This window comes from Melozone crissalis, unplaced genomic scaffold, assembly GCF_028551555.1.
Source record: "Melozone crissalis strain CALT ecotype California unplaced genomic scaffold, PUWL_Pcris_2 ptg000042l_1, whole genome shotgun sequence".
NCBI lineage: Eukaryota > Metazoa > Chordata > Aves > Passeriformes > Passerellidae > Melozone > Melozone crissalis.
In genome coordinates this window covers 57,743,977-57,763,554 of record NW_026535820.1, presented here as the reverse complement: position 1 = coordinate 57,763,554, position 19,578 = coordinate 57,743,977, and the positions used below count along the sequence as shown (strand labels likewise).

The following is a 19,578-nucleotide window of genomic DNA, read 5'->3' as shown; positions in this document are numbered from 1 at the left end:
CTAAATGGTGCCTAAATGGCAAATACCTGCAGATAGGAGAATAGATTATTGTGCTGACTATGTGAGTGCTAAGCCAAGTGGTTTGGGACTTGAGGAGAAATAAGGAAGCAAAACACCAAGACTGCTTTCTCCCAAAGGCGCCTTTCTGGAGCTGTGTGCTGAGTGAATTATATTTTGCATCTAATTTCAAAGAAACCCCACACAGTCTCTAAAATGGCACAAGGAACTGAGCCCAAAACACACCTCGGAGAAGGTAATATGGAGGCACAGCTCCTCTGGAAGTTAACAGCCTCCTCTGACAGCAAGTGCATTCCACTTAGAGCTACAACTCCTGGCTCAGGCTTTGAGAGAAAATGCTCCATCTGTAAGAAAGAAAAGACTAATCAGGTAATGGAAAAAAATTAAGGAAGGTGGCTATAGATTACAGTCAACGGAAGGAAATGGCAGGGAAAGAAAGAAACAACATAAATGTGAAAGCAAGACTATTTGCAGAATAATTCACCTGAACAGTTCATTCACCTGCCATGATCCTTTCGATGAATGGAAAGATCAACTACGTTTCTCTGAAATGAGAAATGAAAAACCTGAAACCTGAGAAATGAAATTTGCTAAATTCATGTTGCTTTTTAATCCCCTGTATCAAGAGTAGAGACTATCCAGCCTTTCTGTGTAAGAAGGACAACCCAGCACAGCCACACCAGGAACTGATGCCCTGTAACACTCAGCCTGGAGGTAGGAAGGCTCAGGCAACCTCCACCAAGCCTGCTCAGCATCACATGGCCACCAGAGTTAACTTATGTGGTCCTGAAAACCATTTACAGTGAAACTGGTTTTTGCTTAAAGGGGCCTGGAAAGCTGGTCAGGCCAATTGGTTACTGGTGCAGAATTCTCTTGACCCATGAATACAACTGGTCTTGTCTAGGAATGCAACATCCCAGCTACTTAGTACAGGTCAGTGTTGAATAAACCTTTCCTGGCTGCCTCTCTGCACTCCATCTCCATCAGGTCTTTCTCCCTCTCCCAAAGGACTGTTTTCTCTGTAAACATAGCTCCCCATGACAGCACTGCTTTGAAAATTAAGCAACCAGCCAACAGAAAGGTTACAAAACAAAATCTCCAAACTGAGTTAATCAATTAAATTGTAAAGGAATGCATTCCCAAATTCATCCCTAAAACAACTAATTCTTCTTTAATCTGGAAAGAAGAAAAACCAGAGCAGTGCTGGTTTAAAACAAAAGATATTTTGAAAGCTGCCTAGTCCCGGGGAATAGAACCCTCACCCAAAATATGTGTGCCATGCAAGGGAGCTAAGTAGACACAGGATTGATCAGGGTAAAAAAAAATTCTTTAGGTACTATTGTTATTGAGTTACAAAGTATCTTTAACTTTTTGAACACTTTTTTTTTACCTCTGTCTTATGTATATTTTTGCTGTGTTTTCAGAAGCAGCATAGTACTGTAGTCTGAATAAATGAAATCACAGTTCAAAGCAAGGCACCATGTAAAGTAATGTGAGCAGCTGGCTAGTTAGAATTATAAGGTTCTATGCACTGAAGCTATCATTAAATTAGTAAACAAATTGTATTTTCAAAGAACAGTTAATAGTTTTTTAAAAATAGTTATTTCTGATGTAGTATATTTTCTTTCTTTTTATATTTTTATGGAAACCATGTTTTCATAAATGTGTTCAGTCTGAGATGTGAAACTGAGCCCCATAGGAATTTAGTTAATAGCATCCTGTTTCAGCAGTGGATTGTTCAGCATTTTAAAAATTCCAGACAAAGATGGAATTCACAAAAAGACTAAATTAATTCACCTGCAGCAAGCTTACCTTGTCTTTTAGCTCTAGTGTACTTTCTGTATATCTCCCTTAGCTTTTGTTAAACTCTTAGGGTAATTCTTCTACCAAGTGTTTTAAATTACTGATAAGAAGAGATTCAGGTGAACAACATCAATTTGATAATTAGCCCACCTACTTTAAAACCTTTACAAAAGAAAAAAAAAAAAAGGTGGTTTGTGAGTTATTACCCAGAAAGACTGATGCAAAATTTTAGAGTTTATGAGTATATAACACTATGCCTGTTTACAGAACTGGGTTTTCTCAGCTGTATGCTAAATCATATCGAGGCATTTGATGTGTAGAATAATAATCAAGGCTTACAGTCCTGTAAGTTTAAAAGGGGGAAAAAGTATAAGAGGGGAAGAAGGCAAAACAAAATGACTAAAAATGCTGGAAAGATTCACTGCAGATTGGAAAATCAAGGAAAATATTAAAGCTGTAGGTTGCTCTATTTTATAGTGATTTTAGAGGAGTTAGCCAACCACAAGTCAAGCACAAGTTATTAAAATACTACTAGCTATTAAAACAAACAAGCTGTGGGGGTTGCATGCTGCTTCCATTACTGGTATTAAAATTGTCATTGTAGTTGTATGCTTAAATTGTTATGCTATCCAATTAAACATAGCTTTTAAAGCAGTACTTTGTACACCAGTAAAGAAAATGCAGCTAATTGTGTTTAGATGCTACTTTTAGGGTGTGGATTTATTTATAATAACCATGACAGCTGTTTAAGCACAGTGGAAAGCTATGGTGGTGATTACCTTGCTGCATCATCTGAGAAGTACAACAAATAAAACTGCTCTAAAGGTTATTGCATTCTTTCTTCACCTTGATTCCTCTCATGTACAAGTGTCTGGGATGAGATTAGCTGTATGTTACCTTTTACAGATAAAAAAATCAGATGGAACAAGTCTAGAGCTGTAGACAGTTTTTCTCTTCAAAATATATAAATGTAAAGGCAATGGGAGCTTCTGTAAAAAGAGAAAGAAGAAAAAGAGGAGAAAAAAAATATGAAATTGAAAGCCGCATTGTAGGTTTATACAGCTGCAGCATTGACTTTAAAAGCATGTTCCTCAGGCAAAGCAGCATCCTGAAACAAGATGGTCCCTGAGTGAGCACCTTCTTTTCCATTAATCATCCCTTTCAAGTATGGTTTCTGGTCCTGCATTGAGCACCTGAGAGGAGTCCTTCACCAGCCTGTACCCTTTACTCTGACAGGCATCTTTGTCTAACAAAATCCAGTTGTAATGGCATAGTCACAGAGGGAGTGGAGGAGAAGATGCTTTCAAATCTCAGCCTCCTGTGGCTCTGGCTTCAAATGGGTTACAAGGGCCCTACTGAGGTAAAGCACCACCTGTCCCCGTGCTGAGGATGCCCTTTGTACCAAAACAGCACCCACACAATGGCAAATGTTAAAAGCCCAAGTGTTTAATGGATGCCTCCAGAGACACGAGGCCCTGTGACAATGTTTTTCACTCCTGTACCCATGAAATGCAAGCATGTGCCACACACCTGACAGATGCAAATACCTGTGGGCATCACTTCATGGTCACACCTCATGGAGGGCAGACAGAGCCTGGCAAACTGTCCTGCTCCATGACCACCTGTATCCACCCAGTCCTGCTAAAGAACTCCTGTGAGAGTCTGAGCAATCTGCTTGGCCCTTGCTCCTCTCCTGGAACCAGGTTATCTCTGGGCTTTCCAATCCAAATGTGCTAAATGCTGCAAACAAGGCAGGGAGGAACTTGGCTGTTTTGGGCTTATTGAGCCTGAAGTAGTTGATCTCTTCATTTGAGGCACAAACTATCACCTCTGCCTTTGCAGAGACAAGCTTTTCCTGAGTTCCATGAGTGCAAACCAGCAGTGTAACAGAGTTGAATATGATTTGAGACTTCTCCCTTCCTGAGGATTTTCTGGGATTTCTTCCAGATTGCTGGCATTTTTCTTAGTATCTTTTTGGGGGAAAGCTGTCTAAAACAACAGAGACAGCTTTTGCCAAAGTAGAGCATGTTTCCTGAGAGACATCACTTAGCAGGATGCACAGTGCAGCTCTAGGGGTGCATTTAGGAAAATTCATGTCATTCCCACCCTTATCAGTAGAAGCCACATGCAGGCAAAAAGGAAGGAGAACTGAGGCATTTAGTGCTGGAGTGGTTCCTCCAAAAACACAGAGTGAAAAATTCCATACCTGTTAAAATCCCTCTGCCTGAGAAATAATGAGAGTGGTGTACAATGGTTATCCATGCCTGGATTACTGCCTTTAGTGTTCTAGCTGCCTAAAGTTAAGTACCTGGCTGTCACTCATGAGCAAAGGGAAGGTGAACCAGATAGTGTTTATGTAGTGATACACCTGAGATAGTGCAAAATGGAGAGTGCATTTCAGCACAGCACCTCTCCAGGCTTGCAAGAGTCCACATGAGACACAAAGATCAGTGGGATGACACAGGTGTAAGTAAGTATCACAGGGAAACATTGCTAGTTTGGCTCAACCTTATTCAAACAAACAGAAAAATGAAGCTTAGACAATCCCTATAAGTTTCAACATGCATGCTGGTACTTGTGATGGTGTTTGGGAGAAGGCAGTTTCAGTTATTTGGCTGGCACTTGAGCATAGCATCAACACCTTCAAGGACCACAACAAAAGGAGGTCCTTTCAACAGAAAATTACTCACTGGGTCTGCATGTGTTGCTTTGTAAAATAAGCGGGGAAGCGGGTGCATAAGGATTTTCTCAGAGGTCCTTTAGCAGGGCTCACAAACATCCTGGGTCTCCATTCAATACTGACGTCTTTCCTTCAGCTTCCTGGTTCATAGCAAGAGCACAGGACAACATCTCTCTCCTGTCTTTATGACAAAATGAAGTGTTAAGTGACTGACTTGCAGTGCTTGTACTGCAACCCCACACTATGCTCCAGCCCAGCTCAAACACTGGCAAGTCCTGTCTACAGCTTTTCTGCCTTCACGTGTATGAAATGTTGGGGACCATTACAAAAAGTACCAACAACTGACAGACAGGAGGTCCTGGTAACAGAATTTAGACTTGAACGTTTTTCTTGTGCAAAACTAATACAGGAATTATTTAAACATCCACCCCTTGCCTATGCCAGATCTCTTATAAGTGGCTGTAATTAGACTGGAAATGCCCCACAGGCAACCAAGAGCATTTTCACCGTGTTCAGCAACGTGGACAGTGGAATTGAATGCACTCTCAGCATGGCTGTTGGTGACACCGAGCTGCGTGGTGCAGTCAGTGTGCAGGAGGGAAGGGATGGCATCCAGAGGGACCTGGACAGGCTGGAGAGGTGGGACTGTGCAAACCTTGTGGAGTTCAACAAGGCCAAGTGCAAGGTCTCACATGTGGGTTTCAAGGACAAATACAGGCTGGGGGAGAATGGCTTGAGAGCAGCCCTGAGGGGAAGGACTTGGTTGTGTTGATTGCTCAGCATGACCCAGCAGTATGTGCCTGCAGCCCAGAAAGACAAATGTATCCTGGGCTGCATCCAAAGCAGTGTGGCCAGCAGGCTGGGAGAGGTGACTCTGCCCCTCTGCCCTGCTCTGATGACAACCCACCTGCAGTGCTGCATCCAGCTCTGGGCCCCCAACATAAGAAGGACATGGAACTGTTGGAGCAAGTTCAGAGGAGGCTACAAAAATGCTCAGAGGGCTGGAGTACCTCTCCTATGAAGATAGGCTGAGAGAGCTGGGGTTGTTCAGCCTGGAGAGAAAAGGGTTCTGGGCTGACCTTGTAGCATCCTTCCAGTACCTAATGGGGGCCTACAAGAGAGCTGGAGAAGGACTTTTTACATGGGCATGTAGGGATAGGACAAGGGGGAATGGCTGTACACTGAGACAGGGCAGGTTTAGATTAGATATTAGGCAGAAATTCTTTACTGTGAGGGTGGTGAGGCACTGGAACTAGTTGCCTAAAAAAGCTGTGGATGCCCTGGAAGTGCTCAAGGCCAGGTTTGGATTAGCCTCTGAGACCTCTGGTCTGGCAGAAGTTATCCCTGACCATGGCAGGGAGGTTGGAACTAGATGACTTTTAAGGTTCATTGGAGCCCAAACCATTCTATGATCTCATGAAACTGAGTGGCAGCACCCCAGGAAGAGGACAGAGCCCATCCCTGGGAAAGGACAGTCATGGGACAGGGCTAAACTGTTGAGAGAGGAAAGGACACAAGGGCAGGAAGGGGACATCACAGGGTAACTGCTGCATCATTTCCACTGACAGTAGAGAGGTGTTTTCACATATTTAAGGTAGGGACATATTCATGCAGTAGTGATCAAACATATTCTTAGAGGTTAATGCATGGTTAAATTCTTTGCTACGTACAGTCAGCTCCTGCTGAATCTCTGGCTGAATTCTGCTGTGTGGGTTATGGTACTTTCTTCCTTCTCATGTCCAAGTCTCACCTTTGAACTTTATTTTACCTGGCAGTCACCTGGCAGTCACCTCTGATGTTTTATTTCAGTAAAGGAAACATGCGTATTTTGTTTCAGAAAATATAATGTTGTTTTCTTGTACTTTCATTTCAGCAAGCTATGTGCAAGTGGTCAAATCCTTTGAATTCCAGAAAACCAATTCCCATAGCCCCATGTTCCACCCGGTTGACTTGAGGTAGAATCAATTAATCTGTCAACAGTTCTTAAACCATCACAAAGTTACCATACCAATTAATGAGGAACAGGGAGGGGAGAGAAAAAAAGGTAAAATGAAGACAGCTTCCCATTTTTGCTCAGCAAGCCTGAGCTGCCAGCATGGTGAAGCAGATAGGAATCTGAATTTCTAAAACAATTTTCTGCCTTTCCATCCATGGTGCTTCTAGTAGTTATTGTGTTGAAATTATCTCCTCCTTTTCTTGCCCATCACTCTCAAAAATATAGGAAGGTCAAGTGAATGTTGAGAATTGAAGCTTAAAATGAGACTTCCCTGCCAAAAGTACCTCTGGATCAGACACTAAATATGCCATTTTTATTAACTATGCCTTCTGTACACCCTAGAGAAATGTAAGAATACAAAGGACCAAGGAGAAAGTTCATTATTATTTTTGTAATAGAAATACATATATTTTAGAATGTATAGAGCACTCAAAGTTTCTCCCTTGCATTAGTATTAGCAACTTGCATTTTAATAAATTGCTTACAATAAATACTTTTAAAAAAATGCTAGGGGGAAAAATCCCTCGGGCTTCACTACAGCTGTGAGTAATACAGGTGGAAATTTTTGTACAAATCTAAAGTACACTGTGGCTTAGCTGGCAGCTTTATTTCTAAGATCATAGAATGGTGTGGATTGGCAGGGGACCTTGAAGATCGTCCAGTTCCAACCCCCTTGCCATGGGCAGGGACACCTTCCACTAGACCAGGATGCTCAGAGTCCCATTCAGCCTGGCTTTGAACACCTCCAGGGATGGGACATCCACAACTTCCCTGGGCAACCTGTCCAGTGCCTCACCAGCATCACAGAAGACTTTTTCCCCTATTATCTAATCTCTTTCCATTTAAAGCTGTTTCCCTTTGTCCATGCTCTTGTAAATAGACTCTACCCATCTCTCATGAAAGTTCCCTTTAGGTAGTGGAAGGCTGCTCTAAGGTCAGCCTGGAGCCTTCTCTTCTCCAGGCTGGCAGCTCCAGCTCTCCCAGCCTGGGTTCACAGGAGACGTGCTCCAGCGCTCTGAGCATCACAGAGCATCCAGCCCCGCACTCGCTCCAGCAGCTCCCCGGCCTTCCTGTGCTGGGGACCCCAGAGCTGGAAGCAGCACTGCAGGTGGGGTCTCACCAGAGCACCACATACATATCCTATATATAATTACTACTAGCAGTACTTATAATAGGGACTGTCCAAAGAGGATCTCCCGTATCATGGGGCCACCTTCAGGAATCCTGTGACGCGGCTCTCGTCACTGGGCTCAGCTCCCGTTGCGCAGCGCTCCCTTTCCAGCAGGGCGCTGTCCCCGCTCCCCGCAGAGCTGTTTATCCACCGCCTCCCCGCTGCTCCGCTCCACCGGGGACTCCCTGGCAGCCGTGCCCGCGGCCGGGAGGGCGGTGCCGGCGGCGGGCCCGCCCCAGCCCGGGCCCGGCCCGCGCCCGTCGCCCCGGTGACGGGGCAGAGCGGCCCGGCCGAGGGAGGCGGCGGGCGGGCCGGGAGCTCGGCGCCATCGAGCTGGCTCCGCCCGCGGCGCCGCGGTGAGTGAGGGGCGGCGGAGACGGCAGCGAGCCCCCCTCGGGCCGGGCTGGTGAGCGCCGGTGCCCCGGGGACTGGGCCTCCCTGGGGTCCCCTCAGCCCGCAGGAGGTGCGGGTTTGTGCTGGAGAGGGAGCCCGCAGAGCTCCGTTCCTAAAGGGGAGGGTGCTGCCGGCTCGCAGCGTGTTCCGGGGGCTGGGGTCGGTGTGCGGTGAACTGGCGTGTGGGGGAGCTGCCCCGCTCAGTGCTGGGCTGCGGGAGCGGGAGTGTGGGTGCGGAGCTGCGGGGACAGGGAGCCTGCGGGGACAGGCACCCTGCCTGCTTTGGCTTCGGTGGGGTAGAGCCGGGCCCTGGCGGCCTGAGAGCTCCGCGGTTAATGAGAGGAGGCAGGTGAAGCTTTGTTAAGGAGAAGCGGGGTGAAAGTGGCAGGCCGGGCGGTGCCGAGTTTCACAGCCGGAGTGAGCGGCTGGAGCGCCGCGCTCCCCTCGGCGCTGGGAGTGCTGAGGAAGGGACTGGCGCACTCGGGAGGCGAATGGATGTCACCAGGTGGAACTGGAGTGGAAACGAGCATTTGTTTCCATTCTCAAGACGGAGAGGGGATCTCATTAATGCGCATAATTACCTCAAAGGCAGGTGCCAAGAGGATGGTGCCAGAGTCTTTCAGTGGCGCTTGGCGACAGGGTGAGGAGCAATGGCCATAAACTGAAACACAGGAAGTTCCACCTCAACATGAACATTTTTCACATTGAGGGTGGCAGAGCACTGGAACAGGCTGCCCAGGGAGGTGGTGGAGTGTCCCTCTCTGGAGACTTTCCAAACACACCTGGATGTGTTACTGTGTCACCTGCTCTAGGTCACCCTGCCTTGGCAGGGGGTTTGGATCCCCAGAGGTCCCTTCTGACCACAATGATTCTGTGTTTTATTGAAACTTACAGTGGTGCAGATGCTGAAAGATGAATGGTTCATATTCCTTCTGCATGCTGCCCCAAACTGGAGACTTGAAGTTCTAGCAGCACTGAAACCACTGTTATCCTGAAACTTGCTGTACTGCATGGTGGGAAGGGGTTTCATGTGGGTAGGAAGTGGTAGCCTTGCTGGCATGGTGGTAATCTGCTGAAAAAGTTGGTGTGAATAACTTTGGTTTGAAACCAAAGCTAGTTTGGAACAAAACAGGGGAAGATACTTAGAGCACACTGGAGTTCTTAATTTATAATAAGAATTTATAATATAATCTTTAATAATGTGTCCCATCCTTAATGCCTGATATACACAAGTGGAACAATATATTAGATTTTTAAGGGACTTTAAAAAAAATTAAGGCAGTCTATTTCAAAGCACCAGTATTTATTGTCAACGTTACTGATTTCTTTCTTGCAGGTGAGTGTAATGTTTTTAAATAACTGCTGGTATTTGATTAGAGTAATGGATTTGAGGTTATTCCCAAGAACTGGAGCCACCTGTCATGGGACCTGATTACTGGCAGCTTTAGTAATATGCATTCACTACCAAGAGGGTTCTTGTAGCAAAATTTGTTTGTTGTTTTGTGATTGGATTTGGTTTTGTGTTTGCTGTTTTTGTTTTTTTTTTTTTACTTTTGAAATCAGTATCAGCATGCGTTCTGTCCTGTGTAATACTGCCAGTTCTGATCAGAGAGAACAGTACTGTGCCATGCAAATGGTTTTGGTGATTTCTTCAGTTACTGTAAACAGGGTAAAATTTGGTTGTGAGTGTTTTGCTTCTCTGGGTGGGAGCTCTTATTGGGTCATACATCCTAGTTTCTAATTATTTGAGAGTAGTTTGTTTAGGATGCAATTGTAGAACTCTTGGTGAAGCCTAGTATTTGTATATAAGAAATGTAGATGTTTTGTTGCTATTCATTACATTTTGAAATGTAATCCCGACGTCTAAAATAATATAAAATCGCTGCTAGTGCACAAGACACCAGTAATACAGTAAAAGTGATGATTTGTTACAATTCACTAGTACTTGTTCAGGTTCCCTAAATTTACACAAATTAAAGATTCTGTCAAGCTATTTTATTTTGTCCTCTATTTGTCCCTGGCTTTAATCTTTCCTTAATCCTGTGTAAAGAGATTATGTGCAGTATGTCATTAAGAGTAGCAACAAGCTGTTGTTTAGACTAGGATTTCTCTTGTCTGTTTGGTACCTGTTATGACAATTTTACATTTTAGAGCTTTACATCACTGCAATAATATCATATAAGCAGGCCACTCCAAAGGCTTATTTTAACCAGAAAAGCTAGACTGAGCCCTTGCTTTTCCTCAGGTTAGTACCAAAGACAAAACTGAACTGCAGATTTGAAAAAGAAAATATAGAGAGACCGCTGAGGAAAAAATCAGACACCTGAGCTGGGTATGAGTGGTGAAAATTACAAAGTATGCAGAAGTCTTTTGTAGTGAAAGGTGAATCTCTGGGCCATTTATGTTGTAATCATCATGCTCTGTAATTCCAAAACATGTCAGTGTGGGGTAGGTGTGATGGTATACAGACACTGTTGTCAGGGTATGTGGTTTTCACACCTTGTTTTGTGCATTTCCATTGAGTGGATTTGACACTTCCATTTGATCATTGAAGGAATGCACCAGCTTTTCTGTACTTTACTTGATCAGGTGTTTTTGTACCCTAAAACTTAAAGTATACAGCAGAAAAGGAGTAAGGCAATAAAATATATTACAGAGCAGACAAAATGAATAATTGGGACTGCGTTGTATTACACAGAATTTCTGGAGGGAAGGAACAATTTATGTGAGGTTGTTTTGATTGCACATGCCAAAAGAATTGGACAAAAGGAATAATGGTTAAAGCTGGTGATTAATATATACTCCAACGAAAATTACTTGGAAAGCTGATAGGATTTAGGCACCAAAATTAGAGGATTTAAAGGTCAAAATTTGAGGTTGTGTCTAGATCTTGTTCTGTTTATTGCAGATACAAGTTTTTCTCACGTTGTTTTTGGTACACTTTGTTAGAGAGCAAAAACTTGAGCATGAAATGCGTGCAAATTCTCCAACTTCTTAATGTAACTCTAGGAGTTCAAGCTAGGGCCATCTGTAGCAGATATTGCTAAATCCCCTCAGAAAAAAACATACCTTAAACAATGCTCAATGATATTTGTTGAAACAGAGAAACACAAAACTTGTTACATTTCACTTCACATGATACGCCTGTCTATACCTATACACAAAAATGCATACACAGTTTATCATTGCTTTAAATGTGATGCTGTGTTGTAAAATGGGTATAAGAATACCCTCAAGATTTTTGTGTTGGTTTGTTTTTTTAATATATACCTAGAGCTAACCATTGACAACTTGCAAGATGTGTATGCAGAGTGTATCTTAACTTGGAATAAATACACTTGATCATCTGCTTATTACCAGAGTCAACAAATAGCCTTGTTGTAAAAAGGTATTATTGATGGTATTAAAGACTAGAGTGCATGCAGGCATTCTGGGGAGTAAGATATAAAGCTGAACTCTGAGAAAAACAATTTGCTTAAATATATGAAAGTCCAATTTAAAATCTCATCATAATTTAAGATGCCTATGTAACTTTTTGTTAAATCTGATTTTTAGCTTTGTTTCAGAATACGCTACTAACCAGAAATCTTATTTCACTATAGCTGTGACTTTAAGGGAGGGGAGGTGTAGATGAGTGTAGAAAGAAATCTTCTCTGTAACTTCCCTTGACAAAATGAAGGTTGCCTGGTGCAAAGATTATAAATTGAGATGTCCACTAGGCCAGTGGCATCTTGACCGGTGATGTGAGATTCTTTCCTGCTAACAGAAGCAACAGGGAGTAACACTCTGTGTTATGATTTAGAGGAAGCAGCATTTCAACTCAGAACAACTTGGAAACATTGGTCTGTTGTCCAGGCAGCTGTTTCCTTTACACAACAGGGTGGTCTGCTTGAGAATGTTATTTCACACTCCTGGAGAGGCCAGTTTTGTTGTTATTTTGCCAGGCCTGTAAATCTCAAGCCTGAATCTTGTTATCAGCTGAATCAGTTTCTTAATCTGTGTGAACAGACCAGACTGTAGCTAATTTTGGTATAAGGATAAGGACTAAAGAGTTGCATGCCGAGTTCTCAATCTCCTATAAAGGTAGACTGATGGTGTGTTCCCATTGATTTGAGTTTTATTTTGTATTTTCAGACAGCAGAGGCAAAAGGTAGAGAATACTATTATTCAGTTAGCATTCCATGTTTGTGTATTAGCATTTGGGTTACAGGGAGCAAATTGTACAATGAGAGGTTGTTAGTTTTTCCTAGTCCTGCATAAATGAGTGACTCTTCTGAGTTTGTGTTTAACATCAGGCATCTGAAGCATTGGTGACAGATAGTATTGTGTGTAGTGGAAGCTGGGGTTCAGATTCAAACTTGGATTGGGATTCAAATTAATATTTGCGTGGATTCAAATATGGTGATTCAGCATTGTTCAATATGGATTCTTTTCCAAATGACAGTTCAGATTTAATCTTCCATACCAGTGCATGTAAGCTCTATGCTTCTCTCTCCAGGCCTTGTAAAACTGAAGAATTAACTTAACTCTTCTGCCATTACCATGCCTAAGAATTATGTGAACTTCAGAGCAAGATATCCATTTATAACAAATCAGTTTGTGGGTGAAAAATACAGTGGTTATCTTGCTGCTCCACCTCCCTTCCTCACTAACTTTTAAGCATAGGAAGCCTGCTTGCCTTACCAATCCCAAACACAGTGTTCAGACCCTAAGTTTGCTGTGGCAGCCTGTGCAAAATTTGTATCCTTATGTTTTCCAGAACTTCATCCATGCCTTTATAATAGTTCAGGAAGCTGCTGCTGTCTACAAATTCAGAGTAAGGGTTTCTATCAGAATACACCAGCTTTGTAAACACTTTGCTGGTTCTAGGGAATTATGACAATAACCTTGACTCTCCAGTTTCTGCTTACTCTAACTCTAATTGTACAGTAGGTACCTTCTGTGGTTTGAAAAATTTAAAGGAGCTAATTACATTTACGTCCATTTAAAAAGCACATATGGTTTTGAACGGTGCAAGTAGTAGAGTGTCTCTTTTCTAAAATACTGTAAAACTACCTAGTCTTTTTTTTTTTGTTTTTTTTTAGGGATCTGTGTGAGGATGACCATGTTCTTCTGTCTCCCATTCTTCGTAACTGGATCTCAAAGCAGCTATAGTTTGGAAGAGAGCAGTGAATATCCTGCTGAGTTATGAGAAACATTCACCAACATAAAACAGTCTGGAACAAGATTTCTCTTGAGAAAATCAAAGAGCACAGAACCCTTTAATAAAACAGAATATATTTACCATTTCATAAGCTTTTGGCTGTCTGAGTCGTAAAAAAATGAATCGTTACACAATTATGAAACAACTGGGTGATGGCACCTATGGCAGCGTGTTGATGGGGAGGAGCAATGAGTCAGGAGAACTTGTGGCTATCAAAAGGTATGTAGCATCTCAGTTCAGTAAAGGTGTTTGCAAAATCTTAGATTTTCAATTTTGACTTTATTGTTGTCTTCCATTTGTGTAGAATTGAAAAAAGTCGCCTTTTAAAAGGAAATTACCATAACAAAATCATTTTATTTTAATTAAGATGTTTAACAAGGTGATTGTGAGTCAGATTTCTGGTAACTGATCAATAGAGAGGCACATCAGTTTAATTTACTGGTTTGCATTGGCTTGTAAAATTGCATGCTGCTTTTGTTCAGTTTGAACATGCTTCCTCCTAAAAATGTTGTTAGGCCAGCACCAAGGGAGAAGCAAAAGTGAATGGGATTAATTAGGGAGTTTATTTATATGAATTGCAGGAATAGCAATCTTAACAGGTAGATTTGAAATTTCATCCCAGCCCCCCATATCTTTGTAAGTACTGCATTAAGTTTCAGGTGTTGCTACAGTGATAAACAACACAACAATATGGTCAGGTATATAAAGGCTGTCTCCCTGGCTCTAATAAACTTGTGTTCTGTGTAATCAAGAGTATTGTCACACTTACCTTAAAAGATGATTACGAAACAAGAAAAATTCTACTCAAGGCGTGGGGGAATTCCCCTTGTATTCCTAGAGAATTGCATGCAGGATATAAAGTGTAAGTTGAAATACCAGAAATTGTAACTTGCTCAGACTTTTTTCTCTCATTTATGAATCTACTGCAGTAAGGTAATTGTAATATAATTGATTGACCTTTTTCTTTAAGAATTACTGAGAATTTCATGTTTCACCATCTCTTGCTGGTACTATTACTGAAGTTAATATTAATCTAAGCTAAAGAAAGACTCTCCAATTGATTATTTTAATTATTATTAGCAAAAGGAACATTTTGTGGGAAGTGGTTCATTTTGTGATTTCAGGATTTGGAATTCTGTTATGTGATTTTTAAGTTTGTGACTTGACTGGGTACAGTTTTACTTGAAGATACTTTTATTTTAAATTATGGGTTTAAATCTCTTCACTTTAGGTGCTAGAACTTTACCAAAACACGGCAGTGACATTCACAACTTCATCCCAAGATCTGAGTAACACCAAATGTCCACATTTGGATTTATGCAGACCTTACAAATAAATGTATTACACCGTTATATATACCAATTAGTTTAGAGGCTATGATGTTGCCTGAAAAAAATGAAACCTTTTTTAATTAATATATTGAAACAGATTTTTAAAATGACCAGTCAAGTCAGATGCTTAATTATAATAGAATTAATATATATAGAATATAATGGAATATGTATATAGAATATAATAGAAAGTTTTTTTGCAAATTTCAAATTTTTTTTTTCCCCAGAATATGCAACTTGTGCATAAAGATGTGATTTTCCATGATATATGTGCAGTGTCATTGTTGCTTGCTTTATTATTAAAAGCACAATTCAAATGACCCAAAGAGGGTTTATGTCCCTTTTACTTTGGAGTTACATGGTCTCTGTCTGTACTCTTCTAAAAATGTGTTTCAGTGTTTGAGGATTAATCACTGTAAATTTTTAGCAATTCTAAGCATTGACTTTGTTTTTAATTATATTGCTGATGGGTATGGTAGAATGCTTTTAATTGAGTTCAAAATATAGATAATGCTAGTCTTGGAAAATATAATTTAGATTTTCTAATTCTAAAAGCATTGTGTACTGTTCACTGAAAATACTTTATCTTGGACTTTATTTCAGAATGAAAAGAAAGTTCTATTCATGGGATGAATGTATGAATTTGAGAGAAGTCAAGGTAAAGTGGTGAACATGCCACATTTAAAAATAAGTGTCTGGTTAGGCTTGCATGAAGGAAAAGGGCAGCTACCGTGTCCAAGTGAGGCCAGACTCTGTGAACTCCTTAAATGCTGACAGATTTCACAAAACTGTGGGGTGCTGGCACTCCTGGAGGTCCTGCTGATTTGTGGAGTAGCCCACTATTCTCAAGCAATGTCCATGTCTCATAGCCATGCCTCTTATCTTTGAGAAAGGAAATGAAATTGATTTTGGATGTGTTTATTTCTGTGGTTTACTGTCCTCTTCTTTAATTTTACTTCCAGATTTCTAACTGTGTTCATTCCATATATCTTGTGTTTGGGGCATCTGTAGAAAGCACTGGGAGTTTTGGCTAGCCAAGTGATAGAGTAACACTTGAAAACCTGGGCATAAATTTCAAATAATTCCATGTTTTTGGCATCTGATTTTCTGCATATACAAAGCTCTCTACTAAAGGGCTTTTGATTTAACTTATTGGAGACTTCATACAAATCAGTATGTCCAAAATGAGCATCTGTAAGAGAATCCTTCTTCATGAAAGTTTCATGCCAAAAATAAGGGGAAAAATTACGCAGGTTTTCTTATTCAGTACAGTGAGCAAGAGCTCTTACAGCTTCAGATTTGCCTTTTGTTGTAGGGAATTAGGTTTTTGTGCTAATCTTTACTCCAGCTCTGAGGTAATCCCTAGAAATAGGTTTAAACTACTATTAATATAGTTGTTGCTTTTAATTAGAGGTTCATTTAAACTTTTGGGTTGTTTTTCTTTAGAACAGATTACAAGATAAATAATGGGGTATCATATGAATATGTTGTGTCGATTCTGTGCTAGAAACTGAGATGGTAAAAATTTAGCTCTGGTAAGGAATCAAGGTCACTGTGGGGTTATCTGAAGCTGTATTTTGCTCTGTTGCAGTCTCTGAAGAAGCTAAACCATGCCAATGTAATAAAATTGAAGGAAGTCATACGAGAAAATGACCACCTTTATTTTGTGTTTGAGTACATGAAGGAAAATCTCTATCAGCTAATGAAGGATAGGTATGTCTTTTTTCACAGAAAAGCAGTGTGCTATGATGCTCTATTTAATGATTCTCATACTGCTTTGAAGAACACTTTGGGATGTCTGGTTTTGGCTCCTCCGGTAGCGCCATTGACGTGAACAGGATTTGCTGCACCTGATTATTTGAGGGTAGAGTTCTGATTTGCTCTGTTACAACACTGCATGTTGTAATGCTTTGGAAATAAGTTTGATCACTTGTTAACAGGAGAGTTGGCATGCCTTTGTGTAGAACCATGAGAGAAATTTCAAATAGTTGTGTTATGGGTTTTTTTCTTCATTAGCCTTCATTTTAATTTCTGAAGGATTGGCTGAACATTGTTCATGCTACTTTTCCTCGTGGGTTTGACTTAAGGTGGGGATGGTGCATGGATGCATCTTTGTAAGAATGGCCTATCTTGGACAAACAGTACATAGCAAGGCTTGCAAGGTGGTCTTCGGAGTAGGACCTGCCTTTTCAATAACATTTTCTTTTGATGAATTGTTTTGCCTTTGGTGTGGGTTTCCTTCAGATTTTGTCATGCACTTGTATCACCTAATGTGCCAAGCCCTGAGCTGACATCTTGAAGTAGCTGCTGGTGACATGAGCACAATGTTGCTCTGCAGCTGAGCAGAGTTGCTCTTAGGAGGGCTCCCTTAAGGGCACTGCTGGGTAATGCACCTACCTGTGCTGCACTGTGCCATCTCTGCCTTGCCACAGCACTGTGCATTCCACACCCACCTGGTCCAGCACACTGCTGGCCAGCCAGCTTCTGCAGAGAGACAGCACCATGAACATCTCAGCACAGAAGTTATGCTGCTGCACTTGAAGTGGTTGAGATTAAGGCCTAAGAGAGTTTTGAAATGAGAGTTGCATCTCTCTTGCTTTGACTTGATGGGTGTGTTTTCTTGTGTTCATGATGTGTTGGGCAAAATAAAGAAACATGTATGTTCTGAAGGCACATTATTTTTCTGAATTATGCGCGTTTTTATCCTGTTTCTTCACAGAAACAAGTTTTTCCCTGAGTCAGTCATCAGAAACATGATGTATCAGATATTGCAAGGGCTGGCTTTCATCCACAAACATGGTAGGTTTCCTTCTAGAGTTTAACTGTGTAGCACTTTTTTTAGAAAATAAGATCATGCACAGAAATAACATGAATAAAATAACCTAGCGAGGGCTATTAATCGTCTCTGATAAAATCATGGTTACCTTTTTCAAGTGTGGTGCAGTTTTAAACTTTGCCTGAAGTTACTCTTTGTTTTCCTAAAATGAATTTTCCTCTTTCTCTTGGAAAGCACTGGATGTTGTTAATACACTGTGCAGTAGTTTTTTCTACTTTAGTTAGCAGATGAATGAACAAACTAAAGAAATTTATATGCTCTCCTGTACTAATCACTTCTGCATCCTCAAAAAGATCTAATTGAGGAGCATTAATACCTAAGTACTCTTCTGTTGAGATACTATAACTAAGATGATACTCTATATATAAAAAAATACTAAAATAACTTATTCACTAAGAAATTCAAAGAGTATCCTTATCAAATACAACATGGATTTAAATATTTTAGTAAATTGGATGTTTCTAGGAATTAAAGGGACAGTGTAAATAAGAGCTCTGAGGTGTGCTCACAACAATAAAAAGTTTCACAGTGTTTGCAAAACTCCTAAAGCTCATGTTTAATATCTGTCTGTGAACTGTATTGCATTTAAAAAGGTAATAATTCACTCTCATGCTCAACTTTTTGATTTTGTAGTTCTTCTTCACATCACAATGGTATCCTTAAAACTTTCCAAAGACAATAAAACATTAGTTGAAAATAAAATATGTTCCTAGCGAGGTTTGATTTGCTTTCAATGTACCCTGAAGAGGCCTGTTGGTGAATTAAATGAATAATTACTTTTATTCAGTAGTGTCAAATACCCAGAAATTGACATTTTCTTGTCCTTCTAATCAGGATCATATACTGTTTGTTAGCATCCTCCTTTCCTACATCATTTCTCTGCAAAATAAATTAGAAAATTAGATTTAAAAAAAAAAAACTTCGAATTTTAAGTTAGAATATTAATATCTTGATTTGACCGTAAGTGTATAAGGGAATACCAGGTATGGTAAATTTGAACATTTACATTTCACTGTGATAATTTCAACCAATTTCTTACAGTTGTTTTCAATTTATGCATGCAGAAATTCAGTGCTTTATTCTGGCAAGTGGATTTCATTCAAGTTAATGGATAACATAACAAATTGTGTGTTCCAATTAAACAGCAGAATTCATTTACTTAGTGACTTAACCATTGCCCAAATATAGAGATCCTCAAGCCAACAGCAAACACTGAAGAAGCTTTATGTGCCTACATTACTAATATTAGCATTTCTGAGCAGGATTTGGATATCCTGTAAATGTCTGTATTTCTAAATTGTTGTCACAGTGATAAATAACTAGTTAAAAATCATTCAAGCAATTTTATCAATCAAGTAAATGTGTCAGATGCTCAATTTTCCATTATCCAAAACTGATAAAGCAAAAGATTTCATTCTGAAACTGGTTTTATCTTGATGTTGCTGCCAGCCAATTCATTTTCCTTAGTGTGCTAATGACAGTTTACATTTGTTAATTTAAGAACACTTGGTGTAATAATCATTGGAGGGAAAATGTGTGCATTTGTTGGGAGAGGGTTCCAATTATTTTATGTTGAATTAAAAAAAATAAAAAGAAAAAAGACTGGGATGTTTTGGAATAATATAGTGGTTTTCAAAGTAAATACTGGATTACTCTTATTAGAAATTGCTCCTTAAGAAGTGGTTCTGTGATAATTTGCAGCTCTTTTCTGTTTGGTCTTCTACAGGATTTTTTCATAGGGATATGAAGCCTGAAAACCTTCTCTGTAGTGGACCAGAACTTGTGAAAATTGCAGATTTTGGGTTGGCTAGAGAACTAAGATCTCAGCCACCTTACACAGATTATGTTTCTACCAGGTGGTAAGTATATCAAGAATTTAATACATTAGCTTAACTAATTACCCTCCTATGACCATTTTAACTTATTTATTCTTTCCCTCCATCCTCACAGGTACCGTGCTCCTGAAGTTTTGCTGAGATCGTCTGTCTATAGCTCACCTATTGATATATGGGCAGTTGGCAGCATAATGGCTGAGTTATACACACTCAGACCTCTTTTCCCAGGCACAAGTGAAGTAGATGAAATCTTCAAAATTTGCCAAGTCCTAGGGACTCCAAAGAAGGTAAGGCTTAAAAAAACCTCATGCA

The 19,578-nt window shown here is 40.5% G+C and overlaps 1 protein-coding gene across 1 annotated transcript in view; it reads left to right on the top strand.

Moving 5' to 3' along the window:
* Positions 1-8,052: 8,052 nt before the first annotated feature.
* The window catches only part of MAK (male germ cell associated kinase), a 28,581-nt gene continuing 17,055 nt past the window's right edge, over positions 8,053-19,578 (top strand). The window contains exons 1-7 of the mRNA XM_054284687.1: positions 8,053-8,131; positions 13,146-13,483; positions 15,199-15,253; positions 16,187-16,308; positions 17,315-17,394; positions 19,158-19,290; positions 19,382-19,553. Coding sequence (XP_054140662.1) covers positions 13,383-13,483; positions 15,199-15,253; positions 16,187-16,308; positions 17,315-17,394; positions 19,158-19,290; positions 19,382-19,553 — 663 coding nt within the window. The 5' untranslated portion in view covers positions 8,053-8,131; positions 13,146-13,382. The remainder of the gene's footprint in view (positions 8,132-13,145; positions 13,484-15,198; positions 15,254-16,186; positions 16,309-17,314; positions 17,395-19,157; positions 19,291-19,381; positions 19,554-19,578) is intronic.